Here is a 19,044-nt window from a genome sequence, read left to right as displayed (position 1 = left end):
TTAAAAATGTTTAGAAATCCATCCAAGATTCCAGCAAGGTAAACAGACTAAATATAGGTTACATCATGATTCAAGTGTTTTGGAATATTTGTTTAAAAATGAAAATATTTATTGAAATCTTTGATGAATGATGATTTACATTTATAGGCAACCACAATTTGTATCTATAATTATAATAGAGAATTGTATTCCATTTTCTTTACTGGTACCATTTTTTAGACATATACAGAATTTATTATTCCTTATTTACATATTTTTTCCTGATTGTTAAACTATCTGATGTGAATTATATAATTTTAGAATTGGAAGAGTTTTCCACCTAATCCAGAAAACACCTAATTTCAGAAAGGAGCAATCTGCAGCTCAGATGAGATAATTGAGTCAGTTGTGGCTGTGATGCTTATTAGAGGCAAGGCCTGCACTAGACATGGTTTTCCTAAATTGATTAAAGAGTAGGTAATTCTTTCTCAATATGCTTCTGTTTTTATACAACGAACCAAAGAAACCTCAAACCAGCAGCCACTGTTGAGAACTGCACCATCAACCTCAAGACTGGAGTGGCCAACTCCGAGTGTCATACTGAAGATACTTATGTCTCTGACTGTGAGAGGGTGACCACACCTTCTAGTTTTCCCTGGACAGGGATTCATAACAAATTAAAATCACGTTCACAACATTAGCAAAATTATCCATTAACTAGCAGTACTTTTAGTAATATATTTAGGACCTGTATTAAAGATAGAGAAAACAATGTGTGAGATACATTTAGAAGATTTGAAATTTGGAGTTAATGAATAATTTTTCCTGGAATGAAAAGGACACCCATGTGAAGATGGCAGTTTCTCCAGTTTACTCATGAAAGCAATTTTAATTTGACAAAAATTCCTCAACTTTTTGCAGCAGAAAGACAGTTGTGAAAAATATTACATGACCGGAGGCGGCGGCTTTCTCTTCTGTTATTAAACTGTAATTGAAAGTGATTAAAGACCAGAGAGAAAAGTGTGTCAAGGATTTGGGCTTGGGTTGAGCTCTGAATCTTGGTTGCTGTGTGACTCTGGACACTTGGTTTAACATTATAAACCTCATTTCCTCAACTTTATAATGGGAAGCCTATCAAAACTAAAACTGCAGCTTGTTGAAAGTTAAACAACTTAATGGATATCAAGTATTTAGCCTGGCACGCAGGCTAAATTCTCAATATATGTTAGCTAATACTTTTTAAAATTATTCATATTAGAAAGCTCATGAAATAATGGAGGGACAAAGGACCAAAAAATTATAGAAATATATCCAAAATCTTAATGTGGTATAAAGAATGGATCATGAATAGATTATTCCCATAAAAGGAAAAATTGGCTATTTGTAAAAACAAATTGCCTCATTTTGTTATCACCTCATACTCTTAGAGAAAATAAATGCCACCATGACTACATACCAAAACCCGTGAAACATTAGTAAGGTTACAGATGAATAATTTCCTGACTGATAGATGATTTTCTAAGTACAAAACTCTTTTAAGAAATAATAAAGGAATAGGCTCATAGGTTGAGATTAAATAGTAAGCAACAATCTGGAAAAACAGAACTATACAAAAATTAATATATGAGAAAAGGTTCATCTTGCTACCAAATACATTCAAGTAGTTAAAATACTGAAATTTTTATATACAATTTAGCAAATAAAAATGGGAAGTATTTATGAGGCTACAGTGAGACTAGCACATATATACTTTAAATTGACACAAAGTTTTTGGAAAGTAATTTGGCAACGGATAACCCAGAAAGCATTTGTTTTTGTATTCATCTGAACTTTTCTATTCATTTATTGTTTTCTGAAATTCAAAGACATATTAAACATTTAAAACTGCAGCTAAGTCACAATAACAAATGAACAAAGGTCCTGACTGCAGTTATGATAACATTTCACCCAGACATTGAATTTTAAACAGCCACTTTATAAATCTTACTTCTTATCAGTTTTCCAGAAATAACTCTTAACTGGGAATGTATCCATCTCTGTATGGATAAATGTTATCAGCTATTTTATCTGGATTATAGAATAACCATTTTTATATAATCTCTTATGATTTCCAAATTTGCTATGAAAAATATGAAAATCAAATAAATTTTGAAAGTTTTTAAAAATAGGAATATGTACATAAAACAAGCATAGACAAAATTTTGGAGCGTGCAGCTGCTGGTCATTTTTCTTTTATTTTCCTGCATTGCCATCTGGTGGCCAAAATATGGATAGTGTCTGATTCCATAATTTGTTTGTATTTACTAAGAAGCAAAATTTTATTAAGTTGCTTATTTAAATTATTTAATATGTTATAAAATATAAATGTGTTATATATATTATCCATCCTAGTTAACTTGTGTAAATAAATTTACTAGTATTATTTTAATTTTTAAAAATCCCTTTCCAAAGCAATCATGTCTGGATTTGAATTATTATTTTTGCTGATCATTACATGACTTGAGCCAATGATTTTCCACCATTCTTTCTTTTACATGCCAAAAATAGAGAAAATAAAACATTAGACATGTTAAGTAATAATTTAAATGTTGAACAATTTTTTTCAAAAACTGTAATTACTTATGTCCAATTTTTGCTTATTAAAAATACTTTAGGATTAAATAAGGTACAAAGTACTCTACAGAAAACCTGCCTTTAAATATTTAGAATCCATGCATAGGGAGAGCAGTCTTTCTGAGGTGAAAGGATGCAAATTAAAGGACATGTTGAAAGTTGGGTACAGTGGCTCATGCCTTTAATCCAGATGTTTGGGAGGCCGAAATGTGGGTGGCTTGAGGCCAGGAATTCGAAACCAGGCTGGGCAAAATAGTAAGACCCTATATAATTTTTTAAACCTAAAAACCATTTTTAAAAGACAGGTTGATTGAACAAAGAATAAATGGGCTACTTCTCTTTCACTGAAGTTTCAAGTAGAAAATAAGGCATTAAGAATGTCTTTTGTCCTTAATTCTTAATGTTTCTAATGCAGAACTTCTTGACTCCACTAAACCATTCAAAGAAAGACTTGGTACTCCAAGAAGATGCATTCCAGTTGCCATTTCTAAGCAAAGGGCACTTCCCAGGAACTGTCTGCTTCTTTGACTTACAGTGTGTCTTAAGGCAATAGGAACATTTCATTGTTTGTGTCCTGGGACAATATGATGATGAGCAGAGTCCCCCTCACAGAAATATTTCATGGAATGATTTCTTATTCAACAGAGGAAATTAGAGCAAAAATAGAGACTGCCTTTACAAAACCAAAAGTTTGGCTTATTTCATTTGAGATATTGATACTTTGCTTTGACTGGAAAGTATCTTTTAATTTGATGTGTGTACTTGACTGCGATATTTAGTAGGAAGGTTCTTTTGAAGTGTTGAAATGTACTCATCATAGTTTTATCAGAAACTATTTCAACACTAAATGTTTGAGGGACACTTGTATCGTCCTGTTAGTGAACTTTATTTCAAGCTCACCACAGCCAATGCAGTTTATCTGAATATTTCTCATGAATTAGGGATCTGTTCTGATTTCAGTACTGTGTAACCTAATGTTTTTTACTAAAATAATTTTTAAAACAATAGAGTTATCATTTAACATCTGTATGTCAGACTCTATGCTAGATGTTCTATTTATCTTTGACTATTTTAATGTCTATTTGAACAGAATATTTGTACTTTTGAATGTCCAAGTTTAACATATTGCAGAGCTAAGATGCAGTTAATCTACTTATAATTTTATAGTTTGATTATTGATCAACATTTTACACTGACTTCTAATTTCCATAGCTTGACTATCAGTCAACATTTTACACTGACTTGTAATTTTCTTAAAGTCCACCTCCAAGGCATTTTAAAATTTATCCATTTATTCGGTAAATATTTATAGCATGTCTATTACATGCCAAGTACGGAAGATGCAGTGGTGGAGTGGACATTTTCTCTGGCCATGTGGGCTAATAATCCAATAGAGGGGTCTATTTATTAAGCCAGGATACAGAAAAATATCAGATTATAACTGTGTGCTCTGTAAAAAGAAATAGATTGGCCTGGCGTGGTGGCTCATGCCTATACTCCCAGCAGTTTGTGAGGCCAATGAAGGTGGATCACCTAAGGTTGGGAGTTTGAGACCAGCCTGACCAACATGGAGAAACTCCGTCTCTACTAAAAATACAAAATTAGCCGGGAGTGGTGGTGCATGTCTGTAATCCCAGCTACTCAGGAGGATGAGGTAGGAGAATCACTTGAACCTGGGAAGCAGAGGTTGCAGTGAGCCGAGATGGCACCATTGCACTCCAATCTGGGCGACAAGAGCGAAACTGTCTAAATAAAGGGAGAGAGAAAGACATTGAGGAGAGCATAATATTGGGTGATTTAATCTAGTCAGGGAAGGGCATGAAAAGTTTCATGAGGACTGAATGAAGAAGGGAGAAAAAGTATTATAGGCAAAGGAACAGTATATATAATGGGAAAAAGTGTTTTTGGCAGAAGGAACAAGAGATGTGGAAGTGTAAAGAATGCTGTAATGCTAGAGTAGATATACAGAGTCCTCTGGGACTTTACCCCAGATGCCCATGTTAACACATGTGCCTTCCTATCTAAACAGGCTCACAGAAATTGTTCTCGGCAGTTCTAATGAGGGACCTACTTATTTGAATTTTCTGGGATTGGAAAAGGAATCAATATGATGTTAGTTTGCAGAAGTATAAGCAAAACCTTATAATTTTGCGCTAAGGTTTTTAATATGTGGTTTTAAATTATTATCTAGGCACGTGTTATCAAAGACTGCCACTTCAGCCCATGAAAATAAACCCTTTTTTTTTTTTCCTGTTGTTGAGATAGAGTCTTGCCCTGTCTCTAGCCCCAGCCTGGGCTGGAGTACAATGACACAATCTCAGTTCACTGCAACCTCTGCCTCCTGGGTTCAAGCAATTCTCCTGCCTCAGCCTCCCTAGTAACTGGGAGTACAGGCACATGCCATCACGCCCAGCTAATTTTTTGTATCTTTAGTAGAGACAAGGTTTCACCATGCTGGCCAGGCTGGTGTTGAGCTCCTGACCTCATGATCTGCCTGCATTGGCCTCCCAAAGTGCTGGGATTACAGGCATGAGCCACCGCACCCAGCCTAATAAACTCATTTTTAAAATATACATGATATCATATAAGCTGATGAGTCTGAGATATCTGTGAAATACAGTCTTATCTGATTTTAAACTTTCAAATTTCTCATTACCTTCCTAGGAGAGTAAGATTTGATATAGGGAGTTATACTTTGTAAGTTATTCCTTTCTCTACATTATCAGTTTTATTATGAATGCAATTATAATTCTGTTATAATACTACTGAATTTGTATTTAAGGAATTGAATTTAAATTTAATCAGTTTGTGTTAAAGTGACTTAATGAGATGCTTCACTTTTCTGTGTTAAAATCAGGTCAAGGTCAACTGAAAGACGGGGCAGTACATTATTCAGTGCTCAGTTTCTACATAACTTGTATCTTTATGGTGATTCATGGTTTAAGTCAGTTAATAACATTTCCTGTAACCATTTCTAATAATTCTCTAAGATCACTTTAGTATTAATATATTGATAAACTATATTTTTACTTACCAATACAGGAGAATTCTCACATTTATTTGTTTTCAAAATAGAACATGTGGAATAAGGTTGCATCTGATAACCACAGAATAGAAGAGTGATAAAAGAGGCAGTAGGACTGGTCATTTGGACCTGAAGATACTCAGTTTTCAATATTTTAATTTATAGAAAACAGTATACTGGAACTATGTTCTCACACTGGTGATATACATGAAAGTCATGTTCAAAATAAACATGAAACAGGACTCATTATCTCTTGAGGACATTTTACCTCTTGTTTTATCTTTCCTCTGTCTAAACCTTCCTTCTCCTCCCATTATCCTGATCTCCTTGCTTCAAGGTTAAAGGAGACTAATGCCACAGACATTAAGGATCATCATCCAAGTCCACACACCACCTGGCTGGGTCAGCTTCCACTCTTCTTTCCTAGAATAATGAAGTCGATGTATATTTTCTTAAAGGGCCGTTACTCTGTGTGTCATCTGGATCCATCTGTCCCTACTTTTCCAAATACTTTATTTTTTACCTCTTCTATTTCCTGCATCTTTTTCTTCCTTCTCTCTTTAATACCAGTCTTCTCCTGCTCTAGTGACCCCTAGCTTTAAAGCAGACTTTTCTTCACCCCAGGTCTACCCTGCAGATGTCACCCTGTTTTCCTGCTCTGCCTCCCAGCCAAGGCACTTTGAAGATTTGCCTGCCTTCAGTGGCAGAAGACATGCTCCTGCTGTCCCTTTGTTCAACCCCCCGCCCCCAGAGGCTGCCTACATGATGTGGATGAGTTCACTGGCAAGTTTTAAGTCCTCATCTTCTGTCTTCACACAGTATCTTCCTTTTAACATGTTTTTCTCTCATCACCCAAAACAGTCCAATCTCCTGATTTCCCTCCTGTCTCCATGGAAACTCTCTCTTACTTAGTTTTCTCAGGTACTCCTACTCTAATCTACTTTTTTTTTTTTTTTAAGTATGGCTTTAAACCAATTTTTTTTTGCTGAAGCCTTCTGCTTTTTATTTTTTTAATTACTTAGCCAAGACTTCTTTTGAGCCTCATGCTTTGAATGTTATTTATTGACATGCACACTTGCATATCTCACATCTGTTGAAATCTCACCCTAAGTTGAGCTCTGTGCTTCTCTTCTCTATTGCTCAGTTATCCCTGGCGAGGTCACCCCTCCAGTCCTCTATCCTTCCAGATGCCCACATCAGAAACCTGGCAGTTATTTAAGATATCACTCTGTTACACATCCTCCTACTAAATCCACCACAAAGTCCCATTTGATTCTTTCTCAGAAATACCTCCTGATCCTTCCCTTTCCAACCATCTCCACAAATATCAAAGCCACTATGTATTTTCAGCTAGGTTACTGCAATGCCTTCTAATGATTCTCCCTCCTTTATATTATACACATCTCAAATCCATTTTCCACATAGCAGCTAGGATGCACTCCTAAAATTATAGTCAATTATTTTATGTTTGGCTTAAGATCTTCCAGTGACTTTCCATTTCACAGAAAATAAGATCGTTATCAGCATTTCCATTAGACCCCACATGATCTAGCCCTGGCCTCCCTCTCTGAACTCATTTTATGTCTTTTGTCCTCCTATGAGACAAAGCTAAACTCGCTCTCTTTATGTTTTCTTAAAAAGGCTTTTTTTGTTTCCACGTCCGGGCCTTTGCACATGTTGTTCTGTTTGCTTGGAATGTTCTTCCTTTGTGTTCTTCACTTCTGTTCTTCTCCTAAGAAATGACATTTCCATTTCTTAGGAGAATTTTCTTTGAAATGTTCACAGTCCAAATTAGAAACACCTCTCCTGATAGTGTCTCCTAGAGCATAATATTATATTGCTTTATAGAATGAATCATAATTTATTGTACTATATTGAGAGGTAATGCAGGAAGAGTTTTTTCATAGACAAAATGGGGATAATGTTTATTTTGTGGCATATTTGCAAAGATGAAATTATTTACAAGTGTAGAGTATGTAGTACATGCAGAACAGCAGATAACTGTTTATATATTTGTGATATTTGTGTGTGTGCAAATAATTATGTCTGAAAGCATAAAACTATTCCCTGTCACAATTCTTGGCATATAATAGGCGGCTAGTAAATATTTTCTTAATAAACTGATGAATTGTGCAATGCATCTTATAATTAGGTTCAGTGATCTTCAGAGAAAAAAATGTTGCATTATATTTTCAAGAATATGTAATCACTTGTGACCCACTCCTTAAGTATGTGTTTTTGATCTGAAAACATCTTTGACATTTTATCTGGCCATCCCTTTTTTTTTGGCAAATATGCTTTTTATTATTATTCCCATTTTGCAGATGTGACAGTCTAGGTGCCAACAGCCTGAAGAATTTCCACAAATTACAGAGTTAATAAACGATTGGATGACTCCACTTATCCTATCATCCTGGATTTTGTTGCAATATTCCTATTCTCCTTTTCTTCTTGGAAATATCCAGAGAATGATGTGAATATTTTTTATAGGGTTGGCAAAATTACTTTGATGATCATTTTTTTCAGTTTTCGGCAGCTATCATTGGAGTTGATGTTTTCTCTCCCACGGCCTCTCTGTTGTTTAGGCCTTCATCACCTTGCCTACATGGTTCCCTTGGCACTCTTTAGTAACCTCTAAAGTGATATTTCTAAAAGACTACCAGTTGTTCCTGATTCAGATTGTTTTTTTCTGTTGGCCTCTGTAACATCAAATTTCAAAATGACTAAACTCTGATTCATGTTATTCAGTGTATTACTTTTCCAACCAGCCTTTCCTAATAAGAGGCAATGAAGGTATTTAACATGTCCCCACAACCTGGGCAGGCATCCCATATCATTTCTGGATTCTGAATATATTTCATTGCTTTGGATTACTTTTTTCTACATCCTTATCAAATTTGAGTACTAGAAGGGATGTCATATAATTTGATTCTCAAATTTATGAGCAGGGAAACCAGGCTTTGGGAATATAAGCAACAGGCTCCGTTTCCTGTACGGGTTGGTAGCTCCAGTGAAAATTGCCATTTGTTTCTTACTGCACTTTTGTTACCAGCCTACTCACTTTTCCATTTGAAAGAGTAAACATTGCAATACTGTTTGAGAGTATCAAACACAAATTCTATGAAAACTATATGGTTGATTTTAATGTTTATTTATGTATTTACTTTTTAATCTTTTGCAGTTTAACAGCAATGCTCAGGATGTAAGCTGTTTTCAGCACCTTGTCCAGGCAAATGTAAGAAATAAGAAAGTGTTGAAAGATGCAGTGAATAATATCACAGCCAAAGGAATTACAGATTATAAGAAGGGCTTTAGTTTTGCTTTTGAACAGCTGCTTAATGTAAGTATTATGCTATGCCTTTTTTTTTTCCTTATTTAGTTGTGGTATCTAAATTTCAATATGCTGATAGTTACTACTTTTTGGGGTTAGATAGTGCTATTTTTCGTTTATTTGAAAAGCAGATGTGTGCAGGGAGAAGAAACCTTTGAGCTGTTTTTATTTTTGAATTGAAAATTCAAAAGGTATCCAAAATGTAGATTTTTAAGTTTTTAATTTTTTATTTTTTCAATCTGTTTTAAAAAATTTATTAGGAAATAGTTTAATTTTGAATAAGCACTCAAAACTTAATTGGCCTATATAGAATATCATTACTTTTTCTTATCTCAGTCACTACAGTATTTATCGGTAACCTTGCACTTTCAATCATCAAATAGTTGCAGAAAACATTTTAGTTTTAAACATCTAGTTTGGGTCTTTATGTTGTTCCTGAATGTATAGAAAGTTCCAAATGGTAGACCTTAAGATGAACAAAAATGTAACTCCTGGAGTAGGAATTCTTTCTCAGTGAGAATTCCCCACCATCACTAATCAGTGTCTACAGTTAAGACTGTCAGACACTGGCATGCTATTGCCCCAACTTATAGAGTGTGTCTTATACTGTGAATTAATGTTTTTAAATTGCCAGGCCCTCTATGTCACTTTGAGTTACTTGAAAGCAGGGACCATAGTTCAATTATTTTATTTCTTACTAGGCAATATTATCATGATTGAGAGCAGGAACCTTACCTGTCTTGGTTTCCACATGTATGCATTAGAGGTCACTATAACAGGTCACTGCACCAGAGAATTGTACATAAGATCATCCGTGGAACCTGGCATGTAACAAACCACGTGCAGGTGTAGGTTGCTGGGTGGTGTTGGGAGTCATGGTCATTATTGCTATAATTACTAGCCCATGTCTGGTAAAAAGTCAGCTCATAATATCTGTTAATATTTGCTGAATCACTGAATGAACTCTTACATTTGGTCCTTATGCAAATATGAATTTGTTGTTCCTGCGTGACCATTCTAAATAGTTTTTGAGATATCCAGTTGGGTGATTCATTTATTCATTCAGCCAATATTTGAGTGCATCACCATTTCCTGTCATAGTGCTAGTGCTGGAATTATAGAAGTAAACAGGACCAGCTGCTCTCAGAAGGTCCAGCATAACGTGCTAAATAATCATCCATAGAGCAGCCTGCAAGTGCCATTACGTGATATTCAGCGTGTTCCCTGAGACAGCACAGAGGATAGGCCCAGCTCACTCAAAGGAGGTCAGGAAAGTGTGGCATTTTGTAAAAATGAGATTTTGAAGAATGATTAGAACTTAGGTAGGTAGAGGAAGGGAAAATTATTTGAGGAAAAAAAGAGCACATTATAGAAAGGCACAGAAGTGTGACACAACATGGCATAGTAAAAAATTGCAGATGGCTGGCATAGTTGGGACATGAGCAGTATAGGAACCTGATGGAAAGGCAAAGGCCATGAGATAGCAGTTAATGAAGTATTTAGGCACAAAGGAAATCTTTGTAGTATAGCCTTGGAGTGTTATAAGCTAAGGAAGCTATTGTAGAGATCCTGGTGTGGGAATAGCAGTGAGGTATTATTAAGGAGCATGGCACGGGAACTAATTAGGTGATATAGGCTGGATTGCAGAGTGAGAGAGGCTTGGGTGACTCTGCATTCTCTGAACTGGACTAGTAGGTAGATGATCACACAGGAACCTGCATAGAGGAAATGCGGGAGTAGAAATAGCTCAGTTTCAGATATGTTAAATTCGAGGTCATGTTGTTTAATAGACACCGTTAAATAAGTAAGAAGACAGAAAATCAGATGTGCAGCCCTGGTATTTTCAAGGGAAATGATGTGTGGTGAAATGCGTATGTTTGTTAAATGTTGTATGTTCACTAAAATTTGAAAGCTCAACTACAAAATTGTTATGTGACTGACCATTAGATTAAAATGTATTCTTCCTCTAGTAAAGGAATATGGTCGTTTTTGATAAAAATTATTTTTTGCTTAAGTCAATAATTGAGTTTCCTTGATCTTGGCATTTTAATTACTCTTCTTAGTATTTTTTTTCCCTCACTTCATCGCCTCCTGTTTGGGTTTCAATTGTGAAATGATCAGAAATTTCAAGTGTAAAGTAGGATTTCAGAAGCAGCTTCACTAGAGAGGCCACGTTAACTCCCAGATTTATTACTAGTGGCTGATAAGATATGATTTAACTCCTATAGGCCTCTCCGGCTGCTTTCATAACTGCTAAATTTGTAATGATTTTTTAAATATGTTCCCAGTTATTTCCTTAGTAAGTCTAATATGTTTTGCTTTCCATTCATCCCATATATATTGAAAATCTTTATTTTAAAATAATTTGAAGCATATTTTGTTTTCCTTCAAACCCTTCCAGTCATCTTATCACTCAAATGCCAATTTTTTTTTATTTCTTTTTTGTTCTTACAATGGTTACTTTTAAGATCACTGAAGCAAGTGTTAAACAGAACCAGACATATCAGTTCCAAAGTAAAACTTACATTTGGATTTGAATTAACCTTCAGGTACCATTTCATAAAATATTACCATATGTATGAATTTTTCAAAAACATTTTTATTGAATACATATATTGCTGTGCTATATACTGGCACACAGATATACAGTAAAGTAAGTTACCAACTCTACTAATTGTGATTTTATTGAAATAATCATTTTTTTGCATAATTTGTTCAAAGCCAGTTAATTGTTGTCAGTGTGTGATTCTTTAGGTAATTGCAAATGCATGGAAAATTTGCTATTATGTACTTGGCTCTACCACAGTCCTGAGAGGATACTCCGGTGAAAAATCATGTTGAAGGCCAAACACTTCTTTCTTTTACCCATATTCCTTCTTTTGTATATTTCCTAACATCTGTCTCTCTTGGGAAATGTTACTATAATTTTATTTACATAAATATACAAATGACCAGCAAGACCTAGTACGTTAATTTACATTGATATTTGCATCCCATAATGGTACTTTCAGTACTTCAAAAACAAAACCATGTCCTATGGTTTTGTTTAATATTTTTAAAGGATACTTTTTAGGTACATATTATTTTGCCCATTTTATACATGCAGATAAAAAAGACAAATCACCAGAAAAACCAATTTTAGTTAAGGATTTCAGGCACATTTCACAAAGTATTTTGTTGATAAAATATGCGACTTTTTGTACAGTCAGATTTTCAGGTAAGTTACCTTCAACCATAGAGCCATGCTTGAAAGTGACAAATTATATTTGTGTTTTCACAATGCTTGATTAAAAGCTTTTACTGCCAGTGTTCTAATGGCTGAGTCAATGGAGTGAGATGACCTGAAACAAGATCTTTGCATTAATAGAGAAAAATGTTGTCTTAATTTTTATAACAGAAAATGGGTTTTATCTTCTTGAAAAAATTAGGTAGAGCATAGACCTTCAATAACTTATAACACTAAAGAAAAACTAATGATTTTTAAAAATATTAGTCATTTAAAGACCAGGGCTGTGCTACTCTGTACAATGTGGTAACAATAATCACAGGTGACTGCTGAGCACTTGAAAGATGGCTGATCTGAACTGATGTTGTGTAAGTATAAAATACATACTGAAGTTTGAAGACTTATGGAAGAAAAAGCTGTATAACATCTCAATATTGATTTCATATTGATTAATAATATTTTAGATAACTAGGTTAAAGAAAATATATTAGTAGAATTAATGTCAGATATTTCTTATTACTCCCATTAAAGTAGTTAATAGAAAATTTAAAGTTCCATATTAGGCTCATGTTATATTTCTTTTGGACAGCACTGAACCTAGGGTTGACATTTTCAAAGAAGCTGAGCATTCATAAATTACTGTGATCTTTTATTCTCAGCATTTAAAGCAAACACATTTCACAACAGTAGAAAAGTTAAGATAATAATTTCAGACCTTGGAGAAGTCCAGCTTTCTAAATTAATTGTTCATTTTAATGGCCCTTTGGTGCTAATTCATCATTCTCTCATATCTCACTCTTTTGGAGAACTTAAAGAAGATTTACCATGGACTTGAGTCTTTCAGGATTAGAATCTGTGTGTCTGGTTGAGAGCTTAGAGGAGGATATTCTGGGAATAGGTGTCAGCATTGAAAAAGGAACAAAAGAGCATTGCATTTTAGGTGATCAGTTAGGAGTCTGTGATTTCAAACATGTAAAGTGAATAAAGTAGACTGAATAAATGACTTAACTTGAAAGTGGATTGAAGATACACCTTTTAAATCAATGTTATTTTTTGTTTATGCTATAAAATTATATGGGCATAAAATTGACATAAGCATTTATTAAAAGCTCATTTTTAATAAACTACTGAGATTTTATTATGCGCTAGGCAGTCTTCTAGGGAGGGGTAAGAACGTCTTTGAGCAAAAAAGACAAAACTTCCTTCCCTTATGTAGCTTATGTTCTGTTGGGGGACCTTAACAATAAACAAACAAGAAAACACAATACATAATGTATATAAAAGAAAGTAAAATGCTATGAAGAAAAATACTGCTGGGAGAGAAATTGCAATTTAGAACATAGTTGTGAGGAATCACCTCATGATAAAGTGACGTTTGATGAAAGACTGAAGGAAGTAAGAAAGTGAGACCTATTGTTACCTGGGTGGTCAGGGGAAAGCCTGGTGTAGGGGTGGGCCTGAACTGATCCAGGAGCAAGTTTTTAGAATATATTTTGTGAGTAGATGTTTCATTAATTACTTGAAACCTTCTCATGCTCTTTCCATATAGCTTTATTTTCTCTTTTATTGTGAATGATATGCATATTGTTTTGTTTTTAACAGTATAATGTTTCCAGAGCAAACTGCAATAAGATTATTATGCTATTCACGGATGGAGGAGAAGAGAGAGCCCAGGAGATATTTACCAAATACAATAAAGATAAAAAAGTGAGTGTAATTTTATAATATTTAAATTTTAATACAGATGGTTTTCAAAGAGATAGTGGGTAGTGGTAGCAGGGGAGAATTTTTTGGTTAAAACCTGAGTGCGCCAATTATAAAGCCATATGAATCATAGATTATAAACCAATGGGTGACTTAGAGCGCTATTAAATATAGTATTTATATTATATTCATAAGTAATTCATGTCTAATATATTAAAATATATGGCTATTTTATTCTTATGCATAGATTATAAATAAAATGTTATTAAAACAGAAATCAAAGGAATGGAAAAATAGGAAAAATTTCAAATTTTAAGACTTATTGGATAAAATTTATTATCTCATTCAATTATTAAAGATTGAAGTAATATTCAAATTTCCTGAATACTCAAAAAATGTCTCTGTAAGTACTGTTTTGTAAATTTACAAAAAGGCAGTTTACAACAACAAAAACTACATCCTCATTTGAAAACTGATTCAAGAAAAGATGAAAACAAATCCTTTAATAGGTATAGTATATTGAAAGAAAGCATTTCATAAGCAAATGGAGATGGTGAAGATTAGTGTTTATAGCTGGAATATATTTGAATGTATGTTTTATTGTAAGGGCAGAGTATTACGGAGAAAGGGACCTCACTGAACCTGATACTGTGGAGGAGTATCAGCTTCAATGAAAACTCTAACCATCTTCTCTAGCAGTCCTGTCATCAACTTATTTCAATTTTCTGACCAACGCTCCACATTTTGTAAGAGCACTGTGATTCTCAACCTGGCTTCCTAAAATGCTAATGATTCATTTAAAAAGTAATGAGAAATTATAAACTCTTTCTGGTGTTTCAAAAATTTCTACAAAAATTATACATTTATATATGAGAAACCTCTGCAGGGTAAAATGCCCGTTCACTTTGCTTCTGATTGGAATTTTCACCATTTTGAAAGGTATGGTTATTACTAGTTCTAATGGATTGTTTTATATGTGCTTGAGGAATACATATGGATTGGATGTTCAAAAGAAAGACAAATAAATTAATATGTACAGATGGTTTGGTGACAAAATATTGTGAATGATGGGGAACAGTTTTAATGAAAAGTTTTGGAACACTTTAACACACTCTAGATGCTAAAGTTTTTGGCCTATGAGTATTTGAAAATGATCAAAGGAGTGAAATAATACACATATAACTTCAAATTAATTACATTTTTCGCTTACTGCATACACTACAGTGTCATACAGTTTAATGTAAGGTTTAAGGGTACTGTTTTTGGTTTTTGTTTAGCATCTGAGTTTTTAATAGTATAGAGGAACTACCTTTGAAAAAGTTGATAAATGGACTGAGCTGTTAATAGATTGTGAATATTTTCAAGTGATAACTCAATTCTATGAATATTTCTTTCAAAGAAATCATCAGAATTGAAATTAATAGGAAGATGCAGATGCATTAATCGAATATATAATATGCATCTGTTTATTTAATAACACTCCTTGATCAAAATTCAGGGCAATCCTCACCACCTGGAGGATGTCCCTGAACCTCCTTCCCGCTGTAGGCTTCTTCAGTTGCTTGGCCTCCGATCCCATAGCACACTGTGCAAAGCCAGATACATATCCCTCACTCGATACTCTACCCCTTGGGATCTCTCCACTGTTCCTTTCCAGATTAAAAAAAAAAAAATCTACAATACTGGGGCTGTGTCCTGTTTAACTGTGAACTTTGGCATGCAGCCCAGAGCACAGATCCAATGATAGTTCCTGATACATCACGACAAATACATTGAGAATACCTAACTGAAGTGGGAAGCATAAGTGGTGTTACAGGACAGATTCATAGTTATAAAATAGAACTGGAGCCAAGGAATATGCTGCTTTCACATATTTCAAATAATCTAGCATTTCCTTATTTTGAAAAACTCAAATATAACAGAAGTTTAACTCAAAATTCAACTCTGTTAATATAAAATGTACTATCTCAGAAATTTACAAATTAATCACACTCTGATAATTGGAAGAGACTTTTTAGCATCTTATAATTAGTCATAATTTTAAGTATATTATTTTGTGATAGAGATATACAAGTGCAAGCCACTACTTATATCATTTTAATAGGTATTAAGTATAAATAAATCTTTTTTTCCTTTCATTTCGATATCGTCCGAAGCAACCACTAGGAATCTTGTTCACCTCTACATACTTTTCTTCAAAAAGGAAGTTTTTGACTCAAATATGGCAATGAGTTTTGCATTCTGTATTCACATTTGTGCATAAGATATATCTGATTTTAAAGAGTAGAAGCGTTTTTTAGATAAAGTAAAAGAATATAAATACATAAAAACAAATTGTTTTCATGTAAATTCAGAAATGTGGCATTTTTTTCTCTTTCAGAACTCTGTATACATCCAGGATTAACACAATAGCATCTTGGAGGCATATTATTAGTTTGATCTTTTTCTATTTTTAAACACACAAGGTTTTATGTTATAAGGAAAGCAAATGTATTCTACCCACTATTTTCAAAAATTGTTCAATTGGTTGAATTAGTGAAGAATTTACTGGTTCAAAGCCTCTTTTCTATGTATTAATCCTAAAAATTTCTAGTCCAAATATCATTATCTTGAAATAGGGCTTCTCATTCTAGTCACGTTTTACAGGAGCACAACTTTTTAAACAAAGGTTGCATTTCCTGACAGGATAAACCACATGATAAAAGATTCATATCACATGTACTTTAATAAAACTAATAAATGAAGTCATATTCAACTTCAGCAGTCCTGCTGTTTGCTAACATACTGATGCTGTGCTTTAAGGACACACATTTTTCCTGAAAATATGCAACCTTTATTGATGCCAAGGCAACTTTGAAAATTAAGTAGTTAGCATTCAGTTGTGGTGATGTTTTATTTAATTTTATCTTTATTTAACATAAAAGTTAAGATTTTTTGGAATTGTATATTGTTTCTGTTTTTCTAACTTCAGAGGCTATAACTAAGTTTTGTGATATACACACTATTACATATATAAAGGCCTGAGTACATATATATATACATATATATATATCCACACATATTTGTATCTGTTTCAAATGGATATTCCCTCTGAAGGTATCTCCAGGAACAAGGAACCATGTATATAAGTTTAGCATGACCTCTCTCACATAAATTGATATGAGTTGAAGCCAACAGATAGTTAAGAAGTAAATGAGGAATGAGGAAATAGGAATATAAATATAAGCTGGGTTTTAAAAAAAAAATCATGACAAATTTGCTGAGAAAGGAGAAGAATAAGACAACTCAGGGTCAAGTTGTGTATACACACACACACACACACACACACACACACACAGGCATGTCTCAAAGATGTTGAGGGTTTGGTTTCAGATCACCACAACCACAATGAAGCAAATATTGCAATTTAGTGAGTGACATAAATATTTGGTTTCCCAGTGTGTGTAAAAGTTATGTTTACTGTATACTGTAGTCTCTTAATTGTGTGATAGCATTTGGTCTAAAAAATGTACATACCTTAGTTAAAGAATACACTCTTTTTTAATTCATAAAATGCTTAAAAACCACTAATGATCATCTAAGCCTTCAGCAAGTCTTTGTATTTTTGCTGGTGGAGGGTCTTGCCTTAGCATTGATGGCTGCCGACTGATCAGAATGGTGGTTGCTGAGGGTTGGCTGGCTGTGGCAACTTTTCAGATTGGTCAACAATGACATTGGCCGCATTGACTGACTCTTCCTTTCACAAAAAATTTCTCTGTAGTATGCAGTGCTGTTTGAAAGCATTTTACCCATGCAGAACTTTTAAAATTGGAGTCAGTTTTCTCGAATCCTGCTACTGCTTTATCAAATAAGTACATCTAATATTCTATTTCCTTTGGGTCACTTAAACAACATTCATAACATCTCCACCAGGAGGAGATTTTATCTCAAGAAACCACTTTCTTTGTTCATCCATAAGAAGCAACTCCTCATTTGTTCAAGTTTTATCATGAGATCGTAGCAATTCAGTCCCATCTTCAGGGTCCACTTCTAGTTCTCTTGCTGTTTCCACCACATCCACATCTGCTGTTAATTCCTCCACTGAAGGCTAGAACCCCTCAAAGCCATCCATGAGGGTTGAAATCAACTTCTTCCAAATTCCTGATAATGTTGATATTTTTATCTTTTCCCTTGAATCACGAATGTTTGTATTGGTGTATAGAATTGTGGATTATTTCAAGAAAGTTTTTAGTTCAGTTTTCCCAGATCAGTAAGAGGAATCACTATCTATAGCAGCTACAGTCTTACAAAATGTGTTTCTTAAATAAGACTTGAAAGTCAAAATTAGTTCTTGAGTCATGTGCTGCAAAATGGAAGTTCTATTAGCAGGCATGAAAACACATTAATCTCCTTGTAAATCTCCATCAGAGCTCTTGGGCAACTACATGCACTGCCAGTGAGCAGTAATATTTTCTTCTAACAGTAAGTTTCAACAGTGAGCTAAAAATGTTCAGTAAAGCATGCTGCAAACAGATGTGCTGTCATCCAGGCTTTCTTGTTTTATTTATAGAGTACAAGAAGAGTAGATTTAGCATAATTATTATTTTTTTCTATTTTTGAGATTGAGTTATGCTCTTGTCACACAGGCTGGAGTGCAGTGATGTGATCTTGGCTCACTGCAACCTCGGACTCCCAGGTTCAAACAATTCTCCTGCCTCAGCCTCCCGAGTAGCTGGAACTACAGGCATGTGCCACCACGCCTGGCTAATTTTTGTATTTTTAGTAGAGATGGGGATTCACCATGTTGGCCAGGCTGGTCTCGAACTCCTGGCCTCAGGTGATCCACTCACCTCAGCCTCCCAAAGTGCTGGGATTACAGGTGTAAGCCACCATGCCTAATTGGTTTAGCATAATTCTTAAGGATGCTGAGATTTTTGGAATGGTAAAAGAGCATTGCCTTCCACTTAAAGTCACCCAGTGCATTAGCTACTAACAAAAAATGTCAGCCTGTCCTTTGAAGCTTTGAAGCAGGCAATAGCTTCTCTTCTTTAGCTATGAAAGTCCTAAACATTTTCTTCAAATACTAGGCTGTTTTATCTATGTTGAAAATCTGTTGTTTATTATAGTTGGCTTCATCAATGATCATAGCTGTATATTCTGGATAACTTGATGCAGCTTCTACATCAG

General features: G+C 34.2%; 1 protein-coding gene across 10 annotated transcripts in view; it reads left to right on the top strand.

Moving 5' to 3' along the window:
• The window catches only part of CACNA2D1 (calcium voltage-gated channel auxiliary subunit alpha2delta 1), a 487,462-nt gene that overhangs the window by 393,004 nt on the left and 75,414 nt on the right, over positions 1–19,044 (top strand). For all 10 annotated transcript variants that reach the window (XM_032276450.1, XM_032276453.1, XM_032276451.1 and 7 more), the window contains 2 exons: positions 8,799–8,957; positions 13,777–13,881. In XM_032276450.1, the coding sequence (XP_032132341.1) occupies positions 8,799–8,957; positions 13,777–13,881 (264 nt within the window). The remainder of the gene's footprint in view (positions 1–8,798; positions 8,958–13,776; positions 13,882–19,044) is intronic.

The sequence above is a fragment of the Sapajus apella genome, unplaced genomic scaffold, assembly GCF_009761245.1.
Source record: "Sapajus apella isolate SASKATOON/1434 unplaced genomic scaffold, GSC_monkey_1.0 scaffold7, whole genome shotgun sequence".
Taxonomy (NCBI): Eukaryota; Metazoa; Chordata; class Mammalia; order Primates; family Cebidae; genus Sapajus; species Sapajus apella.
The sequence above is the reverse complement of the archived record's forward strand: the minus strand, read 5'-3'. Positions and strand labels throughout refer to the sequence as shown.